The sequence below is a fragment of the Mustela erminea genome, chromosome 16, assembly GCF_009829155.1.
Source record: "Mustela erminea isolate mMusErm1 chromosome 16, mMusErm1.Pri, whole genome shotgun sequence".
NCBI lineage: Eukaryota > Metazoa > Chordata > Mammalia > Carnivora > Mustelidae > Mustela > Mustela erminea.
Window position 1 is genome coordinate 83,441,085 of NC_045629.1, and position 22,060 is coordinate 83,463,144.

The window sequence follows — 22,060 nt, forward strand, 5'->3', positions numbered from 1 at the left end:
CAGGACTTACTGCAGAACATCAGTGATCAAGAAAACCGGAGCGGGGCGGGGGCCTTCAGGAAGACAGGCACACGGGCTGTGAAACAGAGTAACCCAGAAGGCAGCCACACATACATGATCAGGGAATTTCTGGAGAAGATGCCAAGGTACTCACAACAGGGAAAGGACAGTCCTTCCGACAGTGTTGGAATAAGTGGAAAATCATGCCAAAATAAAAAAAATTAGCCTGGACTCCTGCGCCACGCTGCATTTCCAGGGGCTCAGGCGGGACACACGGCAGGCCGCCAGCAAGACCCAGGCGGCCCCCAGCCCCCAGTGCTCAGGCAAGCCTGCGGAAGGGGAGCTGCTCGGGCAGGCGGGGTCGGGAGGCCAAGTGAGGGGCAGCGTCACACACGTGTGACCAGGGCGGGCAGTCCGTGGTCAAAGGAGGGCTGGGGGCTCAGGCCCAAGAGCGGGGAGGAGACACATTTGGGCAGGAAGGCCCAAGGTAAGGTAAGGTGAGGGGTGCCCACGGCCAGCAGCCGTGTCTCTGTGGGGGACAACGGGCCACGGGAACCCCACGGAAGTGAGCTCCCCCAACGTGGGAAGGAAGCTAGAGAAGGAAGGAAGCTAGAACAAGGAGGAGTCAGCGGGGCAGAGTGACTCGTGAGCCACACCAGGGAAGACCAAAGCCCCAGAGAGCCCGGTCTGCACAGGCCAAAAGCTTCTAGAAGTAGGGAGTATCTCAACAATAAAAAGACAAAAAGCCCAATTCGAAAATGGGCAAAGGATCCAAACAGACACACCTCTGAAGAGACAGAAACGGTCAACATGACCGTGAAAAGACACTCACTCAACGTCGTTACTGGGAAACACAAGTCAGCTTCCCAGCAAGACGGCGTCTCGTCCCCACCAGACCTACGGTCACAGCCGGGTAACAAGTGTCGTGGGGCCTGGAGCACTCGAAACCTCACGCACCGCTGGGGGGAAGGCGGGGCGGTGCAGTCACCGTGGAAGACGGCCTGGCGGAGTCCCAGCGTCAGACGCAGCTCAGGCCAGCAACCCCACATCCAGGCATCCGTGCAAGAACGCCCCAAGCGCGAGCTCCCAGCAGCCTTCCTCAGGACGACCGAGAAGGGACAATGCCAAGGCCGTCCGTGACGAACAACGCATCTTCGCCCACTCGGGCCGCCGTAACAAACACCACGAGCCGGACGCCTTGGGAGACAGCAGACGTGTCTGCTTCCAGGCGGGAGTCTGGGCGCCCGGGATCGGGGCGCTGGCGGCTTCCACGTGTGACGAGGGCCACCTTCCAGTCCACAGGCGGCACCTCCCCACGGCTGCCTCGCAAGAAAGGGTCACGGAGCTCTCCGGGTCCTTCCACAAGAGCGCTCGTCCCATTGCGAGGGCTGCACCCGCAGGACCCGCCGCCCTCCTGAGGCTCCGGGCCCCACCCCCAGGGGTTAGGTCTCCGCCTACGGATTTGGAGGAACATCCACACGGGGAGACTACTCTGCCGCACACAGGAGTGAAGGGCAGGTCCAGGCCACAACGGGGAGCACCACGATGGGCCCGGTGTCCTGCAGAGTCACTGGTCCCTCCCTTCAGCCAGCACGCTGTGACAGAGCAGAAATGGGTCCCCTTCCATGGCCCCTTGGTCCTTCTCAGGTTCCTTCAAAGATCCCTGCCCTGAGCCCGCTCGGCAGGAGGCAATCCCAGAGCCTTAGAAGGCCCCGCTGGAAGAGGACCAGGCCAGAGGGGGCTCTGCCACCCCAGAGCCGCGTCCAGGGTAGGTCCCAGGAAACCAGGAGGCAACTGCCCGGTGCCCGCCTGAGCTCACCGGCCCCTGAGCCCCCGGGGGCAAGCACCCGGGCCAACCCTTTCCCAGTCCCACAGGCACGGGCGAGGCTATCCCCCAGCCCGGCAGGGTGGTCCCTGGGGGTGCTCAGGAGTCTCCGCTGCCTGCAGTCGGGGGGGTCCTGGTCAGCAGGGGCTCAGCCCCCAGCCCACCAGGCCGAGGGGCAGCCGTCCAGGCCCTACACAGCCATCCCCCTGCCTCTCCTGCACTCCCTCCGCCCACAGCGACGGCCCACTCCTCCAACTCTTCATGGCCGTCCACCAGGCCACTGCGTTCTAGAACCCTCCACTGGCTTCCTACTACTTTGGAAATAAAGCCTGAGCCATGTTCCAGGCCCAGAAGGCCCATAGGGCCGGGCCTGCGCCCACCTTGCTGACACACCTCCCCTCAGGGCTGCAGGCCCCTCCTCTGGGGGCTCCGCCAACACACCCACTGCCTCGTGGAAGCTTAGAGCAGTCTTAAGGGTGGCCACGGTTTCTGACCGCTCCCCCCCAGGGGTGGCGTTGAGTCCCATCTCCTTGAACCTGGACAGGCTCGCTCCTCCATCCTCCGCTAGCGCTTGCACCAGAGCCCTGAGCTGACCAAGGTCAGCACCACGAGGCCGCAGTGCCCCAGGGAGCCCCGGCCACAGGAGAGCCCGCGTACGGACGCCGCAAGGGACCTCCCAGCTGAACTCCGCACATCTGCTGACCGGGAGTGGAGAAGAAGGCTCCAGGTCCTCCAGCCGCAGCGGCAGAGGACTCCCACGCACTGAGTGCTCTCAGCTGAGCCCCAGGCATCTGGAGCCAACACAAACCTCCAGCGCCGGCCCAATGGCCCACCAGCTCTGTGCTTCAAGCCCACGGGCCTCCAGGCCTGCAGGCTGGCCCCAGGGCTGCTGTCAGCTAGCCCCTGGGGACGGAGCTGAGCATCACGTCCAAGTCCTGGCGGCCCGCCGAGGTCACAATGTCAGGTACACAGCTCCTGCACCTCCCGGGGAGCAGTCCTCCACGGCCCCCGGGAAGGCCTCCTTCCCTGCCTGACTTCTGACATGCTTGAGGAGGTCCCAGCTCGGAGAAGTGGTCAGCCCAGGTGATGGGGCCAACGCCACTGCCGACAACCTGTAACAGCAGAGGACAGAGCGCTGGACGTGCGCCCGCCCCCGAGCCCCAGCTCTTGAGCAAGCCTTGCCCCGTCTCCGCAGATGCGCGCACTCATGACTGTGACCATGACCAGGCTGGAAGGAGCAGCTCACGGGGCTCAGGGCCCTGCTAGGCTGAGGAAGACGGGGCCAGCCCAGGGCCCCTGCATCAGCCCTGGGCCACCCCCACTAAGACCTGCCAGGAGCCCTGGACCCGTACGACCCTAGATTAGCGGGACCCAGGACTCCCTGATCCGCTTGGAGCTGGTCCAGACACAGAAATCCTGCCAAGGCGGGGGAACAGCTACCCACCTGGAGCCGGGGGCTCCCCAGGGCCCCATCCCCCTGCCGCGGCCTCTGCCCTGTCGCCCCACCGGCAGTGGACAGATCCCAAGCAGACACCTCTTGTACACGCACCCACGTGGGTGCCCTCGACCACCACAGGGTCATGCGAGAGCACACGCACACACCGGCCCCCGCAGACCTGAGACGACCGGTCAGGAGACTGTCCCCTCTGTCACACACGAGTAGTGGGACACCAGGCGGTCACCTCCCTCCCCCAGGCACACCTGCCCCATCCAGTCCAGTCCCCGGCGCAGGCCCCACAACACACACCCGGTGCATCAGTGAGTGCCCCACAGAGGCATCCGGTCAGAGCCCCGGATCAGTCGGTCCCCCCAGCCCCGGCCAGGCCGACCGCCAGCAACATGGGGTGGGGTCTCGGAGCTCTGGGGTCCCCAGCGGTCGCCATACCCCCCAGGAAGCACTGCGACCCTCTGAGGCCATCCGCCATCCCCCTCCGGCTCCCTGCACCACACCCCTGCTCTGAGCTGTCCTCCCTCTGCGGCGAGGTCAGTCAGACGGGATCTCTGCAGGCTGAGCCCGGCACCACGCACGGACGCCATCACTGTCTCCTTCCCAAGGAACACCCCCAACAGGGTCTGGGTCCACACGTCAAAGACCAAGACACCCAGGTCACCCTGAACGTCACACGGTCAGAGGGTGACGGGCCGGCCCCCGGGCCCCCGCTGCTACAGCCTGTCAGCACGGGGCTCACCGGCTGAGCCGGCCCGGGGAACCAGGCTACAGACACGCGGGCGCCAGGGAGTGCAGTGGGGGAGGGGCACTGGGGGTGGGAACCGGGAAAGGCGGGCTTGGAGGAGAAGAGGCAGGCCATGCTGGACCCGGGGGCCCTGGAGCTGGGGGCTCACCCCATCCAGTCACACACCTGCTGGGAGGAGCTGGGGCCACCGGGGTCCCAGAGCTGGGGAGCCCTCCGTGTCAGCCCAGAAAGAGCCTCCCTGCCTGTTGTGAATACAAGCTAACCCCAGCACCCTGATGCTGTGCCCAGGGACCTACAGACTGGAACCAGGGCTGTCCCACAGCGTGCCCCCGAGGCTGCAGGGACAGGCCCCTTTCCGCAGCCACAAGTCTCTTGGAACACCCATCTATCCCTCCACAGCAGCCTGGGTGACGCCCCCACAAGAAAGACAGACAGACAAGGTCCCCTGGCCACTGAGCTTCACACCACAGGGGAGAGAGATGTCCATCCCGGCCACCTCAGCCGGCTGGGGAGCCTACGGCAGTGTGCCCAAGGCAGGGTCCCCTCTTAGTCCTGACACAAGTGGCAAAGCCACACGTCTCATGCAAGGTGAGAAAGTCAAGGTCAACTCTGTGTGGCTCTCTGGTCACTAGACTTACTCTTCTCGAAGGAACGTCCCCTCCCCAGATCAGAGCCTGCCGGGTCGCACTGAAGCGTTCTCTCCTCTACCTTCTAGAAAACACGGGCAGTGACGGATGGTGGTGACGTTTTTTTTAGTCCTACGTCACAAAATAAAAACCCACTGACTGTCAACGTGGAGAACACACAGAGCTGGAACTTACACCGGCCTCAGTCACTTCCAGATGCTGCCAGTCCACCAGCAGCACCAGTTATGCCACGAAAGGGGGCCTGGGAGGCTCCGGCCCGCAGCCAGTGTGGAGCTACCCTGCAGGCAGAGGGGCTCCAGGGGGCTGTGGGGTTCTGGATGGGGGGAGACAGGAAGGTGCTAGAGCCAGAGTTCCTGGGTCTAAAAGCTGAGGTCAACGGGGCAGGACAGGGGATGGCCCCAGCCACATACCACGTGGGCAGGGGCAGGAGTAGGAGCCGGCTGTCCTCTCCAACCCATGCCGGTGACATCGGCCTTCGGCCAGCTGGGCAAGGCAGCCCAGGAAACACGCTCAAGGGCCCGGGCCCTGAAAATGCCCGCAGCTCAACCCCGGGGACACGGCTCCAGGGACCGACCCTGGAAACGGGCGCGAACAGGATCCACCACAGCATGGCTCCTGGGAACTCCGGTCACAGGACCAAGGAAGAGGAAGGGCTGGACGAGCCGGCCCGAGTGTCCGCTCGCTAATGACCCAGATCCAACCGTGCCCGCCACGCTGAAGAGCTGCGCCCCGTGTCTGATAAGGGCGCGTGCTCCAGGTTCCTAACAGTAACAACCAGGATCCGGAACATTATTCACTGAAATCCAATTCTGCAAAATGCGTAAGGACTCGAGAAGAGGCTGGCAGGAAATACCGAAATGTTAACTCAGACATCCTGCGTGGCCACGTTTCCCGTAACGAACATATGCTACTTTCACAATCAGAAAACAATACGTTATTTTTAAAAAAAGAAACAAAACGAATAATTAAAGACAAAACTGTACATAAAATCTGCAAAGGGCCCCTGGTTGCCTTAAGCTCGGGACCCCCACACTGGGCAGAAGTGGTCCCAGCTAGTCTCTGTGGACGGACAGGAGAAAAGTCGGATGGACGGGGAGCTGGGTGAGACGGACGGGTGAACCAGCCCCTGGGTGCGTGGGTGGGTGGGTGGCTGCGTCAGTGGGGGCGTGGCTGGACGGTGGGTGGAAACGCCAGTGGGTGGGCACACGGACGGACAGCGGGGTGGGCACACAGGGAAGGGAATGAATGCACGGGGGGGCGGCCGGATGGGCGGACACACAGACGGACTGGGTGACGGACAAAGAGACGGAGAGGGGCTGTGGCCTCTCCAACAGACACCAATGCCAAGAAGAGACACGTGGTCTCGGCCACAGCCACACCCCTCGGAGCACATGAGGTCCACCGGCCCACACTAGCATCCTTCCCAGGCGGGAGGCTCGAGCTCAACCAACGCAGGGTCCCCTGGCCAGGAGGTGGCACAGGGAAGGAGCGCGTAAATGCTAGTCCCACGCTCCCGCTCAGGACTCCCGACCCGGGCCGTGCTGGGATCACGTGGCATTCTCATCACGTGTCACCAGGCCCTGGGTGACGGAGCCTAAACAGAGCGACCCCCTGCCCCATGCCAGCCAGGCCAGCCCCCTGGCAGAGATCTCCCTTCTCTCTCCCCAGAGACGCAGCCCCTGAGAAGCCTTCCTGCGGGGAGCGCAGCCTCGCCCTGGGCTGGCTCTGTACCCGATCCAACCCGGGCTGGGCCGCTGGGCAAGCAGACAGGAAAGCCCAACAAGACGCCCACAGGGAGAACCACAGCCACAAAAACACAGGCCCAGCTGGGTGTCCACAGCGGCAAGCTGCCTGTGCTCCGGCAGCCCCGTGGCAGCCAGCATGCCCACACATGTGCTCACAAGGGTGCAGGGCCTGCCCGTGAGCTCTGCTGTGTGACACACACGTCTGTGCACACAGGTGGAAGCTGCTTCACCACTGAGTACACGCCAGCATGCACGGGTGTGTCTGCACAGATGTGGCAGGCACAGCCGGGCTTCCACACGCGAGGATGGAGGGGACGCTGCTGTGAGCTCGGCCTCCAGCTCCAAGCACAGGCTCGGCTGGCCCTCAGGCGTGTGGGGTGGATGTGGGGCCCCAGCAGGTGTGGGGCTGGTCTGCAGACAGGCAGGCCTACGAGTGGGTGTAGGGCACCCCTGTGCACGCTGATGCCCACGGTCACACTCACAGGCTCTCCCTCAGCTCCTGCGTGTCATTCGGCGTCCCCAGGGACCGGAGACTCTGCTCCAAGGAGGTCACTGCCCAGAGAAAGGAACATGCATCAGGAGCAGAAGGACCCCCGCCCGGGTGATCCCCAGACTCCGGGCCGCGTCCCCCACCCCCAGGAGAGGCAGGACAGGGAGCCCCAGGACATGGGGGCCAAGGCCACAGAGACCACACCGTGACCGTGGGCACAGAACCAGGACAGCCAGTGCTACAGCCCAGCCCCAGCCCCACACTTGGCCAGTCATACCCCCGTGAGGTCCCCCAGGCACAGTCCTCCCCCGCCCTTCAGGTACAGCCCATGGTCTCCAAGCTCTAGGAAACTGCCCCTGAGGGCCTCACCCCAGGTCTGGAGAGGGGTCTTCTCTCCCCTCCCGGTCAGCACTCCCCTGCTGACCTGCCAGAGCTCAGGGTTCAGGGACAAACACCAGCCCTTGCCCACAGGGGCAGCGAGCCACCCCATCTCCCAGGTCTACAGGAACTAAGGATGAGGCGAGCTAGGACTCTCACTCCTGATCCGCGGGAGCCGTGAGGCGGCCCGTGCTACAGGCAGAGGGAGGCTCTGAGGCACCCCCTCCAGGGGGACAGGACGGGTCCACACTGCAGGGAGCAGTGGACACACGGGCTGCACCCACCCTGCCCTGACTGCAGCACTCTCCTAGGACCAACAACAGGGCCTGGGCTGCAGGGCCGAGTCAAGGGACAGCCGGGTCAGCTGAGGGGGAGAAGGGCCCGGCACAGACTCACCGTGGGAGTTGATTCGGAAGACGCTGGCCGACGTCTGCTGGAACAGCTCCTGGAGGTCACCTGGGTCCACCTGGGCAGCTAGGAGAGAGCAGAGGGGAGCACGCGCGTTCACGGGGCTGCCTGCTCGGGACCGTCTCACCCTCCCAGCCTGGGGTCACCTAGAGCCTCGGGGATGGAATGCCACGCCCGCCCTGGGGCACACAAGCCACAGCAAAGGGAGGAAAGCAGGGGGCAGCCCCTCAGAGAGGCCCCAGCGACCCCGCGCCCCCGTGCTGGTGCACTGGAGAGAAACAGGAACCCAGGCCCTCGGGAGTTCCTGCACATGCGCGTCAGGTCACTGCACACGTAGGAGACCCAGGACGGAAACAACCCAACGCCCGGCAACGGAGGCTGAAGCAGGGGCCGTGCCGACGACACACCACACAGCTGACCCTCTCACACACGCCGGACCAAGTGTCCAGATCCACGGCAGCCAGGGGCTGGGCCGGGGACGGGATGGGGCTAATGGCTATGCGGTTTCTTCGTGGATAAAAGAAGGTTCTGGATGATTCGTGGTGACGGCTGCACACGCCGTTGGAGATACTAAAAACCACTGAAGCACACGTTTAAAGACGGTGAATTTCATCTAGTTTAAGTTTTAACTCAATTTTAAAAACTCTATCGAACGTAATGTGGACACCACCAAGTCCTGGGGGCACAGGCCACACACTGTGGCACGAAGGCAAGGTCTGCCTCCCTTAAAGGACAAGGCCCCGCCTGCCCCGTGGTCCGGCCATGGCCCCCCGAGATTCACACAAAGAAACACTAACAGGCCCGTAAGACGCTCACGGTGGCTTCATTCTCAGAACCTGGAAAGGATGCCACTGGCCACCAACAGAACAGGCAGGGCTCTTTGCATGACGGAGCCACAGAGAGGAAGGACTCACACGGGTGTCTACGCTGCCCACCCCCAGCCACAGGGAAGCTGGGACCTCAGCCTGGATGGGGCAGACTGGGGCAGGTCTCCCGGCAATCGACAGGGACTTATCCATGATGACAAGGGTCGGCGGGGAGAGGGGGCGGTGGCCTGGCTGGGAATGGGGCGCCGTGGCCTCTGGACCCCCACCCCAGATTGAGCAGCCTCAAGGCCCTGGCCTGTGCAGCGGCGAGGCTGGTGGGAGTTTTTCTACGGGACAGACACATGCAGGGGCTCAGGCAACACTGGTTCCCTCGCCACGGTACGAAATGCGAGGAGAGGGCGCGTGGCTCTGAAAGCCCTTCCTGTCCTCCAAGTCTGCGTGGAGATGATTCCAGAAGCCATTACACCGGGGCAGAGGCGGCCCATCCCCCTTCTCGAAGCTGTCTTCCTCTGGACATCGCCTAAAGCCCAACCACGGGCTCGCCAGCGACTACCCAGCCCAGTCTACTCCTGACGCCATGGGCTCCGCATCTCTCCAGATGACAGACGACACTGGCTTACCGGCTTTGAGACATTGTGTCTCGGACCTGGGGCCAAAGCGGCCGAGCTCAGGGAGGAGAAGGAAGTAGCCAGGAATGGGCAGAGGCGGGCGGGGAGCGCACACCCCACGGCGATGGCTGACGGGTCTCCGCAGGCGGGCCTGGCTCCAGGCCCTCACGGGGAGCAGGCCCCTTCCTGGCCGGGGTGCAGGGAGCTGGGGCCTGCGAGCCGCCTGGGAGGCCGCCCGCGCAGCGGCCGTGGGTGCGCTAGCAGTCTCCGACACCACGCCCCCAGCCCCGGGGGGTTTCGTGCGCACTGAAGATGCCCTGCGCCTGGAAAGCGTGGTGGGAAGGGGAGGGGGGCTGTCAGCGGGCTGCCTTGGGAACTACTGCAGACCCACAGGGCGCGGGGAAGTGCAAACGTCCCAGCCCAGCACCCAGACAGCCTTCCACCCCCACGGAGGTCTGGGGGAGGCCTGGGGGCTTCTATCCCACCAGCGCACGCCCGGGAATGCCGGCTGAGGCCCGTTCCCCAGGAGCCAGGCTCCCCTCGGTCCTCGCACCCGGCCACGCAGCTCGGACACTCCCCGGCAGCCAAGAGGGCCCGTGGGACAGTCCTCAGCCTGGAGCGGGAGCGTCCAAGAGCAGTTTCCCCTTGTGCTCTTACAAGGAAGCTGCTGGCCTGGATGGCCCCTCGCCCCTCTTCCCTGCTGGGATCTCATGGAGCATGACCTCTGACCTTGGCTAGAGCATGACCTCTTGACCCCTGGTGGTGGTGCGGGGAGACTGAGGCTTAACCTCTTTCCTCTGACACGGACACGGCAGCACAGGGGACAGAGGCCTACGGCCCCAAACACACTGCTGGGGCTGCTGGGGGGTGGGGGGGATAGGCTCACAGGGACGGTGCACCCAGCCCCCACAGCCAGGGGCCCGCCCGTCAGACAGGGCAGGCAGCGAGACGGTGACCGCGCGACAGCAGCAGGGCCGCCACATGCAGCCAGGGGACTGACGCAGGCCTAGGGTCCAGGCCAGGTGAGGGCAGGATGACAGGGTCCGGGCCTCGGGGAAGAGGCTGCGGGAGGCTGAACTTGAGGAGCGGAGGGACAGGAAGGACATCATGCCCCTTGGGCCCAGATGTCCCGCAGGCGTGACTGGGGTGGGAAGGGGCCAGCCACCGGCACGGGAAACACAGAGAAGAACCAGGCAAGGGAGGACACAAAGCGGTCGCTGCGATCAGCATAGGTCGGCAACGCGGGGCGACTCTCGGCTCAGAGGTACATGCCCGCCGACGAAATCCAGAAATTAAGACCCCAAAAATCAGCCGGCTTCTCCCAGAATCACAACGCAGCACAGCTTCTGTCATAAGGGAACGGGGCCCGGGATCACCGCCCCCTGAAAACAGCTAAAACTGCATGAAAGACGGGAAGCGACGTTCTGATCCTGGACAAGCTCCAGCACAGCCCCAGGAGAGCAGCGCCCGCCCATCTCCCTGAGCCAGGCCAGACCACGGGCCTGAGGAGACAGAGGGGAGACTGAGGCAGACCCGGTCCCCTGGTTTCCGGCCAAAGCCATGTCCTGTGCCTCCACAGGGAAGGACACCCCTCGGGCGCAGGGCACAGGGGTTACGAGGGAGCTGCAGGCCGTCTCCTTCCCCAGCGCGGTCGGTGTGTGTCAGGGAAGTCTCCCAGGAGAAGGACAGCAGTTCTGGGCCCCGCGGCATCCGGCAGTGACCGCCCAGGCCGCACCTCCAGAGCAGCGGGTAAAGTCAGTCACAGCGTGACGGCAACTTCAGAAATGCCCAGAGACAGCACAGTGACCCACAAGTCCCCTGCCCCAGAACCGAAATCTAATCCTCCTCAAGTGAGACAACCAAACCCAGCACAAAAGCACTCAAAACTCACAATTAGAATTTGCAGGACACATGAAGCAGCAGGAGCACATACGGGGCCCTTAACTGTAAGAAAAATCGGCCAACAGAGAATCAGACGCAGGAATGACAGAGACGACACCAGTAGTGGAGAAAATCACTCCTCCCGGCTGCAACAGTGCTGAAGGACACGGGCGCATCCACCCGGCAAGGAGGGACCGGAGACGCGGAAAAGCCGCAGGGGCACTTCTGAAGACCCCACGGAGGACATCGCTGTGCGCCTCCCCTGCATGGGGTCGGCAGCAGACAGCGTGCAGCGCACAGGGGAGTGTGTTCGAGGACAGCACGTTGGCTGAGCCACAGGGGACCTCAGGGCAACACCCAGCAGCCCAGCACCCGCGGAGCCACAGGCAGGCAACAAGCAAACAGGTACCAAAAGGACCGAAATTTAACACAATTAAAAACTGAGAGTTCCATGAAGAATTTAATAAAGCCCCAAGCAGAATAAATATTAAAAATTCAGAGCCCAAGGCACAGTAGTCAAAACCACAGGAGACATCAAAACTGTGGTGACGAGGACACTTCCGAAGGGGCCGGAGGAGCATGCCCGCCGCCACAGACGGAGACACAGGGAGCGCTTCGCCCAAACACGCCACGGGGACAGGGCAAAGTGCCAAAAGAAGGAAAAAAATCTTTGAGCCAGAATTTTATACCCAGCAGAAATATATTCCAAACAGAAGAAAAAGAAAGACTTCTTTAAGACAAAAAGGCTGAGAGACTCCATCCCGGCCGGATGTGCAGCCCAGGAAGCGCCAAACAAAATCTCTCCAGTCAGAAGAAACAGTAAAAGGAAACCGGGTCTACATGAGAATCCAGAGTGTGGGAGGGCGGGCGTAAGGGCAAAGGAAAAAGACACCTTGTCTCATTTGAGGTGATCTCAGAGAACAGGGATTACTAAGGTAGAGGCAGGAACAAGACGCCGTTCCGAAGGGCCGCAGGGGTCGGCCGCGTGAGCCTCCCGCGTCACACGCAGTGACCGAGCGGGACCGGAGGGCACACACAGGCAGCAGCTCGGCGGACACCAGACTCCGAAGCGGCCACTGAAACACAGAGCGGGCAGGTACCGCTGATGAGCCACGAGCGGGGGCCAAAACGGAATAAACACGCAGTTCCTCCAAAACGCCACCGAAGCAAGAAAGAAGAAAGGGCAATCGGAGAGCAAACACCAAGACGGCAGCACACTGGCTTGAAGCGCGCGACCGAGCGCAGTCCACGTGCGGCCACGCTGCAGGGCGCAGACCACGGAACCCGTCGTCAGCAAAGCCCCCGTGGACGGCACCAAGGCAGCCGCTCCGGTCGAGGCAGGGGTGGTGAGACAGGGTCAGGAGCAAACCCCACGGACGCGGAGCTCAGAAAAAGCACCTCATACGGACATCCAGACGTAAGCCGAAGGCGGGACTGGAGAACACATTTTGTAAGACTGTGACCCTGAGAAAGCTGGGCCAGCAAGGAGAATTGAGAGCCACGCGCGTGAGCAGAGACAAAGGAACATTTTCACGGCGACACAGGGGTCAGCTGGTGAAGACGACACACCAGTCCCAGGTGGGCGCGGTCCCCATACCACAGCGTGAGAATGTCTGAGGCAGAGACGGACAGGACTGAAAGGAGGAACAGACAAATTCACACAGTTCCAGGGACAGTCGTCCCCCGCGGGCAGCAAGCGGGGCGGCAGACGGGAAATCCATGAGGACACCAAGACCTGAGCAACACCGTCGATCGACTGGACCCGAGGGACGTTTATAGGACGCCCCACCCAACAGAAGCCGGATACACTCTCGTCAAACGCGCGGTACACACACCAGGATACGCTGTATTTCAGAAAATACGGCTGCTGACATCAAACGACACAGTCTCCGAGCACCACGGAATTAAACTAGAAGTCAGACAGACAGACATCTGGGAACAGAAAGACTTATCTGAAAATTTAACATGCTTTTGAACAACCATTCATTAAAGAAAAAATTACAAAGGAATCAGAAAATATTTCAAATAAATGAACGAAAACATAGTATGTGCAAAACTGTTTAAGGGAAGCAACACGCAGAGGAAAACTTACAGCAAAAAACACTCACGTTCGGAAAAAAAGGCTCCAGTCAACGATGCAGCAGAAGCACGTTAACCCCAGAGCGAGGAAAAGGAAGGAAATAACAAAGATGAGCAAAAATCAATTAACTCAACGTTGGATAAACAGAGAAGATTGACATCGAAATCTGGTCCTTTGAAACAATCCATAAAATTGACAGACGTGCAGTCGGACCAGTCAAGTACGAAACAGAGAAAACACAATTAGAAATGTCAGCAGTGGGAGAGGCAGCCTCCGTGCCGACCGGACAGCACGCCAGCACCGCGCGGGGAGTCCCGCGGACGAGAGCCCGCAGCGAGCGACACAGCCTTGACGCAGTGGGCAGGTTCCGTGAAAGCACCCATGACCAAAGGTCTTATGAGACGCGGCAGAAGGCCGGGCAGCACCGAACACGTAGCACCGAACACGTAACATGCGACACTGCGACACACGACACGCGATACGGGACACTAACGCACGACGCTGTGTGTGACACACGACACGTGACACGGTGACACTGTAGCAATCACGTGACGCTGTGACGCTGAAGAAACTGGAGTTTCCGATCTTGCCACAGTGAAAATCCCAGCTCAGAGGCCTCCCCGGTGAGATCTGCCGGAGAGTTCAGGGAAGAATAGCATCAATTCTACACAAATTCTCTCAGAAAACTGAGGCGGAGAAACCCATTCCCCGCCTGCCTCAAGACCTGCTCTGCAGTTACCGATAGGCATGGCGGCCTGGCATTGCGAGAAGCAGGGACCCAGATCACCAGGAACGGGACGACCTCCCGGTGGCGTCGTGACGTGTCAAGGTGACTCAGTCTCTTCAAGCAACGGCTGCCGACAGCTGGATGTCCGCCGATCCCCAGTCCCAAAGCAACAAAACTCACAGTCAACTCTGCACGCATCAGTCAGACACAAAAGCTAAAACTTCAAAACACAGGGCCCCCGGGTGGCTCAGTCGGTCAACCATCTGTCTGCCTTTAGCTCGGCTCGTGACCTCGGGGTCCCGGGAGCGAGCCCCACGTCGGGCTCCCTGCTCAGCCGGAGTCTGCTTCTTCCTCGGCCCCTCCCCCCACCCGTGCTCTCCCCCACCCTCAAAAGAATAAATAAAGTCTTCAAAAAAAAAAAAAACCTTCAAAAAACAATACTCCTGGGACTTTGGAGCAGGTGAGAACTTTGTAGGTGCGCTACAAAGAGCAGAAAGCCCAAAAGAAAACACTGATAACATCAAAACCTAAAAAGCTTCAAAAAGACCATCAAGGAAAGCAGAGGCAGCACAGAGCCCGCCAGACGGTCTTCAACGCAGCTGCTGTCCCACGACCCCGGAACCCAGGAACCAGGACGGGCGGAGCAGGCCCGAGCCCGAGGCGAGCACAGGGGAAATGCACGCACGGCCCACGAGTGCAGGGGCGTCCCCACCAGGGACGGGCGGGCTGCCGCTGCAGGGACACCCCTTCCCGCACCTCCGGGCACCGGCCAAAGTCACACCCACGGCAGGAGCTCGTGGGGCTGCCGTGGGCACGGAGCAAGACAGCACTGTGGAGACTAGTCTGGTGGTTTCAGAGACGGGGAAGCGTTGTCTGCCCAGCCACCCAAAACGGTGACCGCGTCTGCCGCGGCAGAGGAGAGCAATTGTGGACCTTCACTCAGCCACAAGCCGCCAAGCACGGAACTGCGCATCGAGGCAACGGGACATGAACTGGGAGATGCCCAGTCCTGAGCAATGAGAGGACATGCCACAGGACCCCGACCCTGGAGTCCACGTGCCGCGGGTCCAAGAGGCCCACCCCATGGCGGCACAAAGCACGCCAGCAGCTGCCCTGCGCCGGGGCAGGCAAAGTGAGGGGGCCCCTCGCCAAAGTCCGCCCCGGGGGAACTGGTAGCGGGGGGACCCGGTGGGGGTGCGCTCGGGGCACGCCTCACATGTGGATGCGCCGCAGGCTCACGAGCTCCTCCCTGTGAAGCCGGGTCCCAGGCCCCACCTGCGGCGCGGATAAAGTAAAATAAAAAAAGGAAAATCGGCAGAACTTATCCGGCTTTTCTCCGGGAGTCCTCCTCCCCGCCCTCTGCTTCTACTGTGGGCAGAGATGATGGGACGCGGCTGAACCACCAACTCAGGGTTCCTGCCCCGGTGGCATCTCTGGGCAGGTGCGCAGCGCGATCTGCCCGCGGCACGAAGGGGACCTGAAGCCGCCGACGCACGCTTGCCAAAGCCTTGCAGCCACCAAGGGGCCCGGCCGCGCGTCAGCTCCAGCCCCTGCCCTTCCTCTCCCAGGCCCCCAGGCAGCTGCCGCAGCAGCCCCACCAGTGATACTGGAGGAGGGGGTAGGAGCACAGAGACCCCCTTGGAACCCAACACTGCCCCCACCTGCCCTGCCGCATGCGCCAAGCGGACAGCAGGCTCTGCCCCTCCGCAGCGGCTCCCGGGTGTGACAAACGGCTAGCGTCAGCTCGGGCTGGGCAGAAGAAGGCCGAGTGCAATACAGAGCCCCAGACGTGGGATGAGCCAGGGAAGCCAGGGGACCTCTCAGCTGCAGGGCGGACAGGCCTGGGCGAAACCCGGCACCGCAGCGCCCCGGCACCCCAGTGCACAGGCGCCGCTGCCTGGGGGTGTGGGGCCAGATCCACGTGTGGGCGGGCTGCAGGGACCCCAGTGGGCAGCAGCACATGCGCCGGGGCCCGTAACAGGGCAGCACCCCACGGCGCTCAACAGCCCCCGAAACTACAGTCAACGGCCGCTCACCCCGCGAGGGCGGGCCGACCCTCCAGGGCCTCATGAGCGGAAACGTCTGGAAAGCCATTGCAAAGCCGTGCGAGCCAGGAGCTGGGGCTTGCTCCTGCTTTGTTCTTGACGCCCCAGGTGTATTTTCCAGCCCCAGTTCAAAGTCAAAGACCAGGTGAGGACGGAGAAGCGGTCCTCAGAACCTACCGCCCACCTACGACGGAGCAAGCACGCACAAAGGACAGGCCCACCTCCCTCCCCGGCCCTAACTGCCAGAATCTGGGCTCAGCCTCCATCCTCCCCGCTCCCTGCCCGTGGCTGCAGCTGCCCCTACGCGTCTCTGTGCCCCATGAGCCCCACAGGGACTGCGCACGTCCATGTGGCAGGCCCGTCTGGGACCCAGCCCGCTGGGCTCTCGGACACTGGGCTGATGCCCATCGGCCCCCCAACCCACCGTGCCGGAAGAGAAGTCACAGCCCGCAGAGAAACTCTCCCTGGAAAACAGCCACGGAAGGACCTCACGGGCTCCAGGCGACCTGCCCCCCAGCCACCCGTCCTGACACGGCAGGGCTGGCCCATCCTGGACAGAGGCCTGTCCTGCAGGTTAAGCCGGCAACAGAGCCCGGCCCTCCAGACCACAGCTCTGCCACCCGGTCACTCACTCAGCGGACTGTAGGAGCCGGGCTGGAGCGGGGCAGAGGCGACAAACATCAGGGCGTGGAGGACAAGGCGGAGGAACCCGGGCCTTGGAAAGCTCATAGCTCGGGTGTGAGCGCATAGTGGGAGCACACGAGAAAAGGCGTTCCTTCCCGTAGGTGCCAGTGCAGAGGCAGGAAGCAGACATCCGCGTCTTGTGGACGCCCAGGTCCCCACCCCACAGCCAGGCGCAAGCGGGCAGAGGCAAAGCCCAGGGGAGGCAAGCGCCTCAATGTCCCCGCACGGCCACGCGAGTGCCACGCGAGTGCGGGCGCGAAGGAGCAGGAACCGCCCAAGAGCAGCGGCGGGAAACCCCCGTGGGGAGGGACATGGAGCAGCCACAGCGGGTCTCTGCTTCCTGCCCGCTGGCCCGCGCGGCCAAGGGACTCACCTTGGGGCGGCTCCGGGCGGAAGCCCTCAGGGCACAGGGCCTGGCAGGAGAAGGTCTTGGCCACCGCCTGCTCCACGGGTGTAAGGGCCAGGGCCTGGGGCCCCCCAGGGCCGACAGCCGCACGCCGGAGGTCAGCCAGCTTGCGCCGCACGACAGCGCGCAGGTCCCGCCACTTGTGCTTGAGGTCCACGAGGTCGCGGCGGCAGTAGCCCAGCGCGTTCACGGCCTGCAGGATGCGGCTCCACACGCGGTACCGGCGGGCCGGCTCGGCCTTCAGCAGCCCCGAGCCGAACAGCAGCTGGTGGTGCTTGCTGACCTTGGACACCAGGACCTCCGTCTCCTGCGGGCAGAAGTTGGGCTTCCTCTTCTTAGCCCGCGTGGCACTGGGCCCCACCAGCCGACTGTGGATGCTGCCGGCGGAGTCCTTCCTCGGGCCAGCCGTGGGTGGTGAGGGCAGCTCCGGCGTCCCACTGCCGTCAGGGGTGACCCCTGGCCCTGGAAAGGCACCAAAAGGTGGGTGTTTAAGGCCAGGGGCTGGTGGGGGTGGCAGCCGTGGCTCCCAGGGCGCCACCTCCTCCTCTGTGGCTTCGGCTTCAGGCACGGCTGCCTGCACCCAGCACCACCCCCTCCCTGCGGGGTGTCCAGAGGCCCAGGTCTGAGTCCCAGCCCTGAGACTGCCTCGGAAACCATCCACCTTCCTGCCGAGCCATGAGCGCACAGCAAGTGGACAGCGGGAGCAGAAGGGCAGGCGGGTCGCCGTGGCCGCGGCCTCCACTCCCTCTGTGCCCCCACAGCCCCCCTCTCCTGCGCTCCTGGGGGTCCCTGGGCTGGGCAGACACAGAGCACCCAGCCTGCAGGTCTTTGCCCACTGGGGGGGCCTCGTCAGCAGCCAGCCTGTGCCTGCCTGGGGGCAGGGGGACCCTCTATAAAAGCAGAAGAGGCAGCCCGCATGAGACCAAGCGTCTCCCAGTTGCAAGGAAAGACGGAGCCCCCGACACTGAGAGCCCCTGAGGGCAGAGGGACACGTGAGCCCCTGGGGAGCACTCAGAGGGCAGCCTGTCTCCCCCAGGCCCCTATCAACTGAAAGACCACCTCCTCAGAGGCCCACACCTCCTCCCCTCCCTAATGCACATCTCAAGCACCCTGACGCGCCCTCCCCTCCTCCCCCTAAGAGCAGCAGCCGGGCTCTGGAGTAAAGGGGCCGCGTGAACTCGCCCCACAGGCTGAGCCTCCTCCCTGGAGCCCAGGGGCCCTTACAAGCACCGGCCATCACACGACGGCCCTCGCACCGCTGGCCCAGCCACATCACGCCGTCTGCCATCCTTGGGGGAGGGGAAGGTGAGTGGGGGTGAGGGGCGGGCCACCCAGAATCCGTGCTGCAGCTTGCCCCCTGCTCCACATGCCTGTGCCCCTCCAGCGGACACACCCAGTCCCCGCCCCGCACCTGGCGTCTCCGGGTGGTCTTTCCCAGGCCCCCCAAGACCCAGCACCCACGTGGAAGTACCTCGCTTCCTGGCCCTTGGGCCTCTGGGCGTGCCCGCCGACCCCAGATCACCTTCCCCATCCTTGCCCACACAGGGGTCCTGCAGGCTGCTCTCTGGCGACGGGCAGGGGAAATGGCGGATCCCGTACTCGGTCCAACATTTAGCGCACTCTACAGACAGCAAGGGACATCACAGTTACACCCCGCCGCCCACAGAGCAGCTCAGGGTGCTGCTGGCAAAGCAAGGCCCCACACGGGACAGCAGGTGCCCTGAGCCCTCCAAGCATCCACGCTGAGAAGCTCCACTCGGGCCAGCCTCTTCCAAGAAACCCTCCCAGATGGCCACACCTTGTGCAACAGCCGCTTTGGCTGAAGACCAGCGGCAAATCCAGGACTTGACATGTTCCCAATCTCGAAACCATGATAATTCTTTAAAGCCCAGACAAGGACAAAATCCCCGAGAACAGGGCTGCAGGTTGGCCTGCAGACCAGACCAAGCCTTCCACGGTGTCACCTGTCAGCAACAAAAAACATACAAAACCGGGGGGTGAGGACGTCGGGGTTTTGGCGACGACGTGAAATCAGCACGGCACCGTCCCATTCATAAAACCCGGTCCCAGGGCACAGTGAGTGAAAGTACAAACACTCGTCCTTCCTGGCGCTCGACTGCAGGGCTGAGGGGCAGGGCCAGCACCGGGCGGCCTCCTCCCCACACGCACCCCCAAACAGCCCGCACAGGGTCGGACCCCAACGACATTCTCATTGATTCAGAAACACGTCCTAGACCCGTTCTGCCAGAATTCATCAACCATAAGACACACCTCATGAAAACATCTCACCACCTCTGGGAGACGAGCCTCTCGGCCCGTGGCCCCGGGGCCATCTCTGTGACCTTGTCTGCTCTGGAGCTCTCTGAAGGGCAGTTTCTGCAGAGTGAGCTCTAAGAGGTCACGGCTGGGCTGTCCGAGCACACCCACAGCTGCCCTGGAGCCCAGGGGACATGGCCTGTCCCGGCCAGCCCCAGCACCCAGCTCCCGAGGCAGCTGCTTCTCGGAAAAGACCCTGGACTCGCATCTCCCAAGAGAATGGAGAGCAAAGAACACCCGTCCAGCTCATGCACGACAGGGACAGAAGGACTGCCCCAAGGGATCCCCCCTGCACCCCAAGTGGGGTGGGAGAGGCCTCAAAAGGCCACCTCGGCCATCCTCTGCCTGTAGACAGCAGGGACCCAAAGTGCACAGGCGGTCCATGGGGCTCCGGGCCAAACCTGGGGGAGAAGGAAGGGCAGGGCGGCCAGTCACCTTATTGGGGAGGGAGGTCCCCACACAGCCAACTACAGCAGAGTGGGTTTCTGACTCCAATGACAAGAGCTCTCCTAGACATCCAGGGAGGCAGGCACAGACCTGGACAGTCACAGTCCGGGAGAGAGAGGCCATGGCCGAGGCCCTATGTCCAGATGTCTCCGTGGGTCTGAGGGTCTGACCATGAACTTTCAGGACAGGGACCATCTCCCAACAGGGCAAATCAGAGCAAATCACTTGCCCAAATCACTGTCACTTGCCCTCTTCCCAAAGCGCTTGGTGGGGAGCCTGTGGGATGGGTCCTCCCCATAGACAGCCGCCGCCAGGCTCTCCTGCAGGCCCGGGAACGTGCCTAGACCAGTGTGAGAAGAGGCACAGCTGTCAGGGCACCTGGTGACCAGGGTCACCATCTGCTTCGGAGCCCCCAGAGCCCCTCCTGTGGGGAGCAGAGAGAAAGGGGACCAGCTGGCAGTGGCCACGTCACTGCCCACATCACCATGCGATGACGCCCCCGTGCTGGCATCCGGTCCCGGAAGCCCAGTCCCCGCCCACCTCCTCCTGGTTACCCCATGTGGTCCAGACACCTGTGAAGGGGCCAGGCCGGGCCCCCCTCCAGAATCACATGACCTTAAACTTTGGGGTGGGGGGCTAAGGCAACACTCCTGATTATTAGAATAGACACAGTTACGGGGGAAGGTCCAACAGACGATTAGAAAGAAACGATAAAGACCGTTTGCAGAGGTGGACACTGACCGCCGGGCGGGGTCTCGCACAGGCAGAAGACCGCAGATGCCCCTTCCCTTCCCTGCGTTCCGCGCACCTGTCTCCTTGTCCCGACGTGTGCAGAAGCACCCAGCGACCTTCTGCAGCTCCAGCTGACGCCCACGTCACAGCCACCTCCCTCAGCACAGTGGTGACCGCACGCACGCGTTCTCGGCCCACGCCGCCTTGATGACATCCTAGTGGCGCAGGAGGAAGCAGGGCCCGGCCCGGGAAGGGGCGGAGAAGGGGTCCGGGAGCAGCCGACCCCTGCGCCCTCTCCTCCAGAGCAAACCGGCTCCACGGGCACATGGCCACCTTCAAGTCCGTCTGTCTGGGCAGCGGGTAGGCTCAGTCGGCTTTCCTATCTCTTCACAGGGCTGGCCCATTTGGAGGAATATTCTTAAGGTTTCCTTTGATTTATGTGAGTTCTTTATGTGTTAGTAATCTACCAGTTGGCTTTTTGCCGGTTTTTGCCGTGATCCTACCTCAAGGGATCACCCCAAGCTCCGCGTAATCACCTGCAGGCTCGCGTGTACCCCGCGGTGCTTGGCACACGGCAGGTCCCGAGTGATGGCAGCGGCAGATGGGGGTCTCCGCCTGGCCCCAGCGTCCTGCCCAGAGCACCAGCCCAACCATGAGAGCCTTCCAGCGTCCCCACGCAGAGGAGAGGGTGGGGTGCCAGCAACAGCCGGGCCTCGACAACGGTCAACAAATCAGGACCACGTAGGTCCTTTCCTGACGAAAATGCAATTAAATAGACCTCGTTTTTAAGAAACAACTAGTAAAAAAAAAAAAAAAAAAAAAACCCCGGTTGGAAACAATGAACTATGGTTCTAAGTAAATCCGAGGGGGAAAAAACAGCAAAATAAATAAATAAAAAACAAACAATTCCTGAGTCAGAGAACAGATCATAATGCAAATAAGAAAACACAACCGAACCTTAATTTAAAAGCACTGCACACCCCTGAACGTCCGACAGCTACCAGTGACCACCCGCACACTCACAACCTCAAGAGTTTTTACTACAAAAGAACAAAAACTGAAGATGAATGATGTAAAGTAAACATCCAACTTAGGAGTCAGAAAAATGAAACAGCTTCAACTCAAAGACAGAAGGAAGACGATACAAGTGCGAGCGGAGAGCGGCCTAGAGTAGAAGACCCCGGAGTCAGTTCTTGGGGAGACTGTAACGGCCAAGCCTCAGTCAACACTGATTATAAAAAAAAGGAAATAGGGAAAGTACAAATGAGCCCTTTGAGAAATAAAACGGAGGGTGTGATGCGGATACCGGGACCGTTAACAAAACAGCGGCACCACAACGGCGGGCCGTGTGCAGCCCTCGGCCTTCGCGACCGCCCGTGCTCTGGCAGGAGCCGCAGAGTGGGGCAGGCAGAGCCCGGCCGGGCCCGCGGCCACACCGCAGCGCTGCCCCGTCGACACCAGCGGCTACTGTCCACAGTCAAGTTCAATAAATCCGCGCATTTTAGTGAAGCAGACGTGTCTCAGAAAACGCAGTTTAGCAAAACTGACCCAAGAAGAAACGGAGAGCCGGACGGTGCGGACGACGGGAGAAGTGCTAGTCCAACAGCACGCCGCGAGGG

General features: G+C 62.3%; 1 protein-coding gene across 6 annotated transcripts in view; it reads right to left on the bottom strand.

Moving 5' to 3' along the window:
- Nucleotides 1–22,060, bottom strand: part of TSNARE1 (t-SNARE domain containing 1) — a 90,773-nt gene that overhangs the window by 34,165 nt on the left and 34,548 nt on the right. For 5 of the 6 annotated variants that reach the window (XM_032315912.1, XM_032315914.1, XM_032315913.1 and 2 more), the window contains 4 exons: nucleotides 18,418–18,567; nucleotides 16,914–17,408; nucleotides 7,677–7,754; nucleotides 6,895–6,964 (listed from right to left, as the gene is read on the bottom strand). In XM_032315912.1, the coding sequence (XP_032171803.1) occupies nucleotides 6,895–6,964; nucleotides 7,677–7,754; nucleotides 16,914–17,408; nucleotides 18,418–18,567 (793 nt within the window). The remainder of the gene's footprint in view (nucleotides 1–6,894; nucleotides 6,965–7,676; nucleotides 7,755–16,913; nucleotides 17,409–18,417; nucleotides 18,568–22,060) is intronic. The other variant, XM_032315915.1, reaches the window with a different exon arrangement.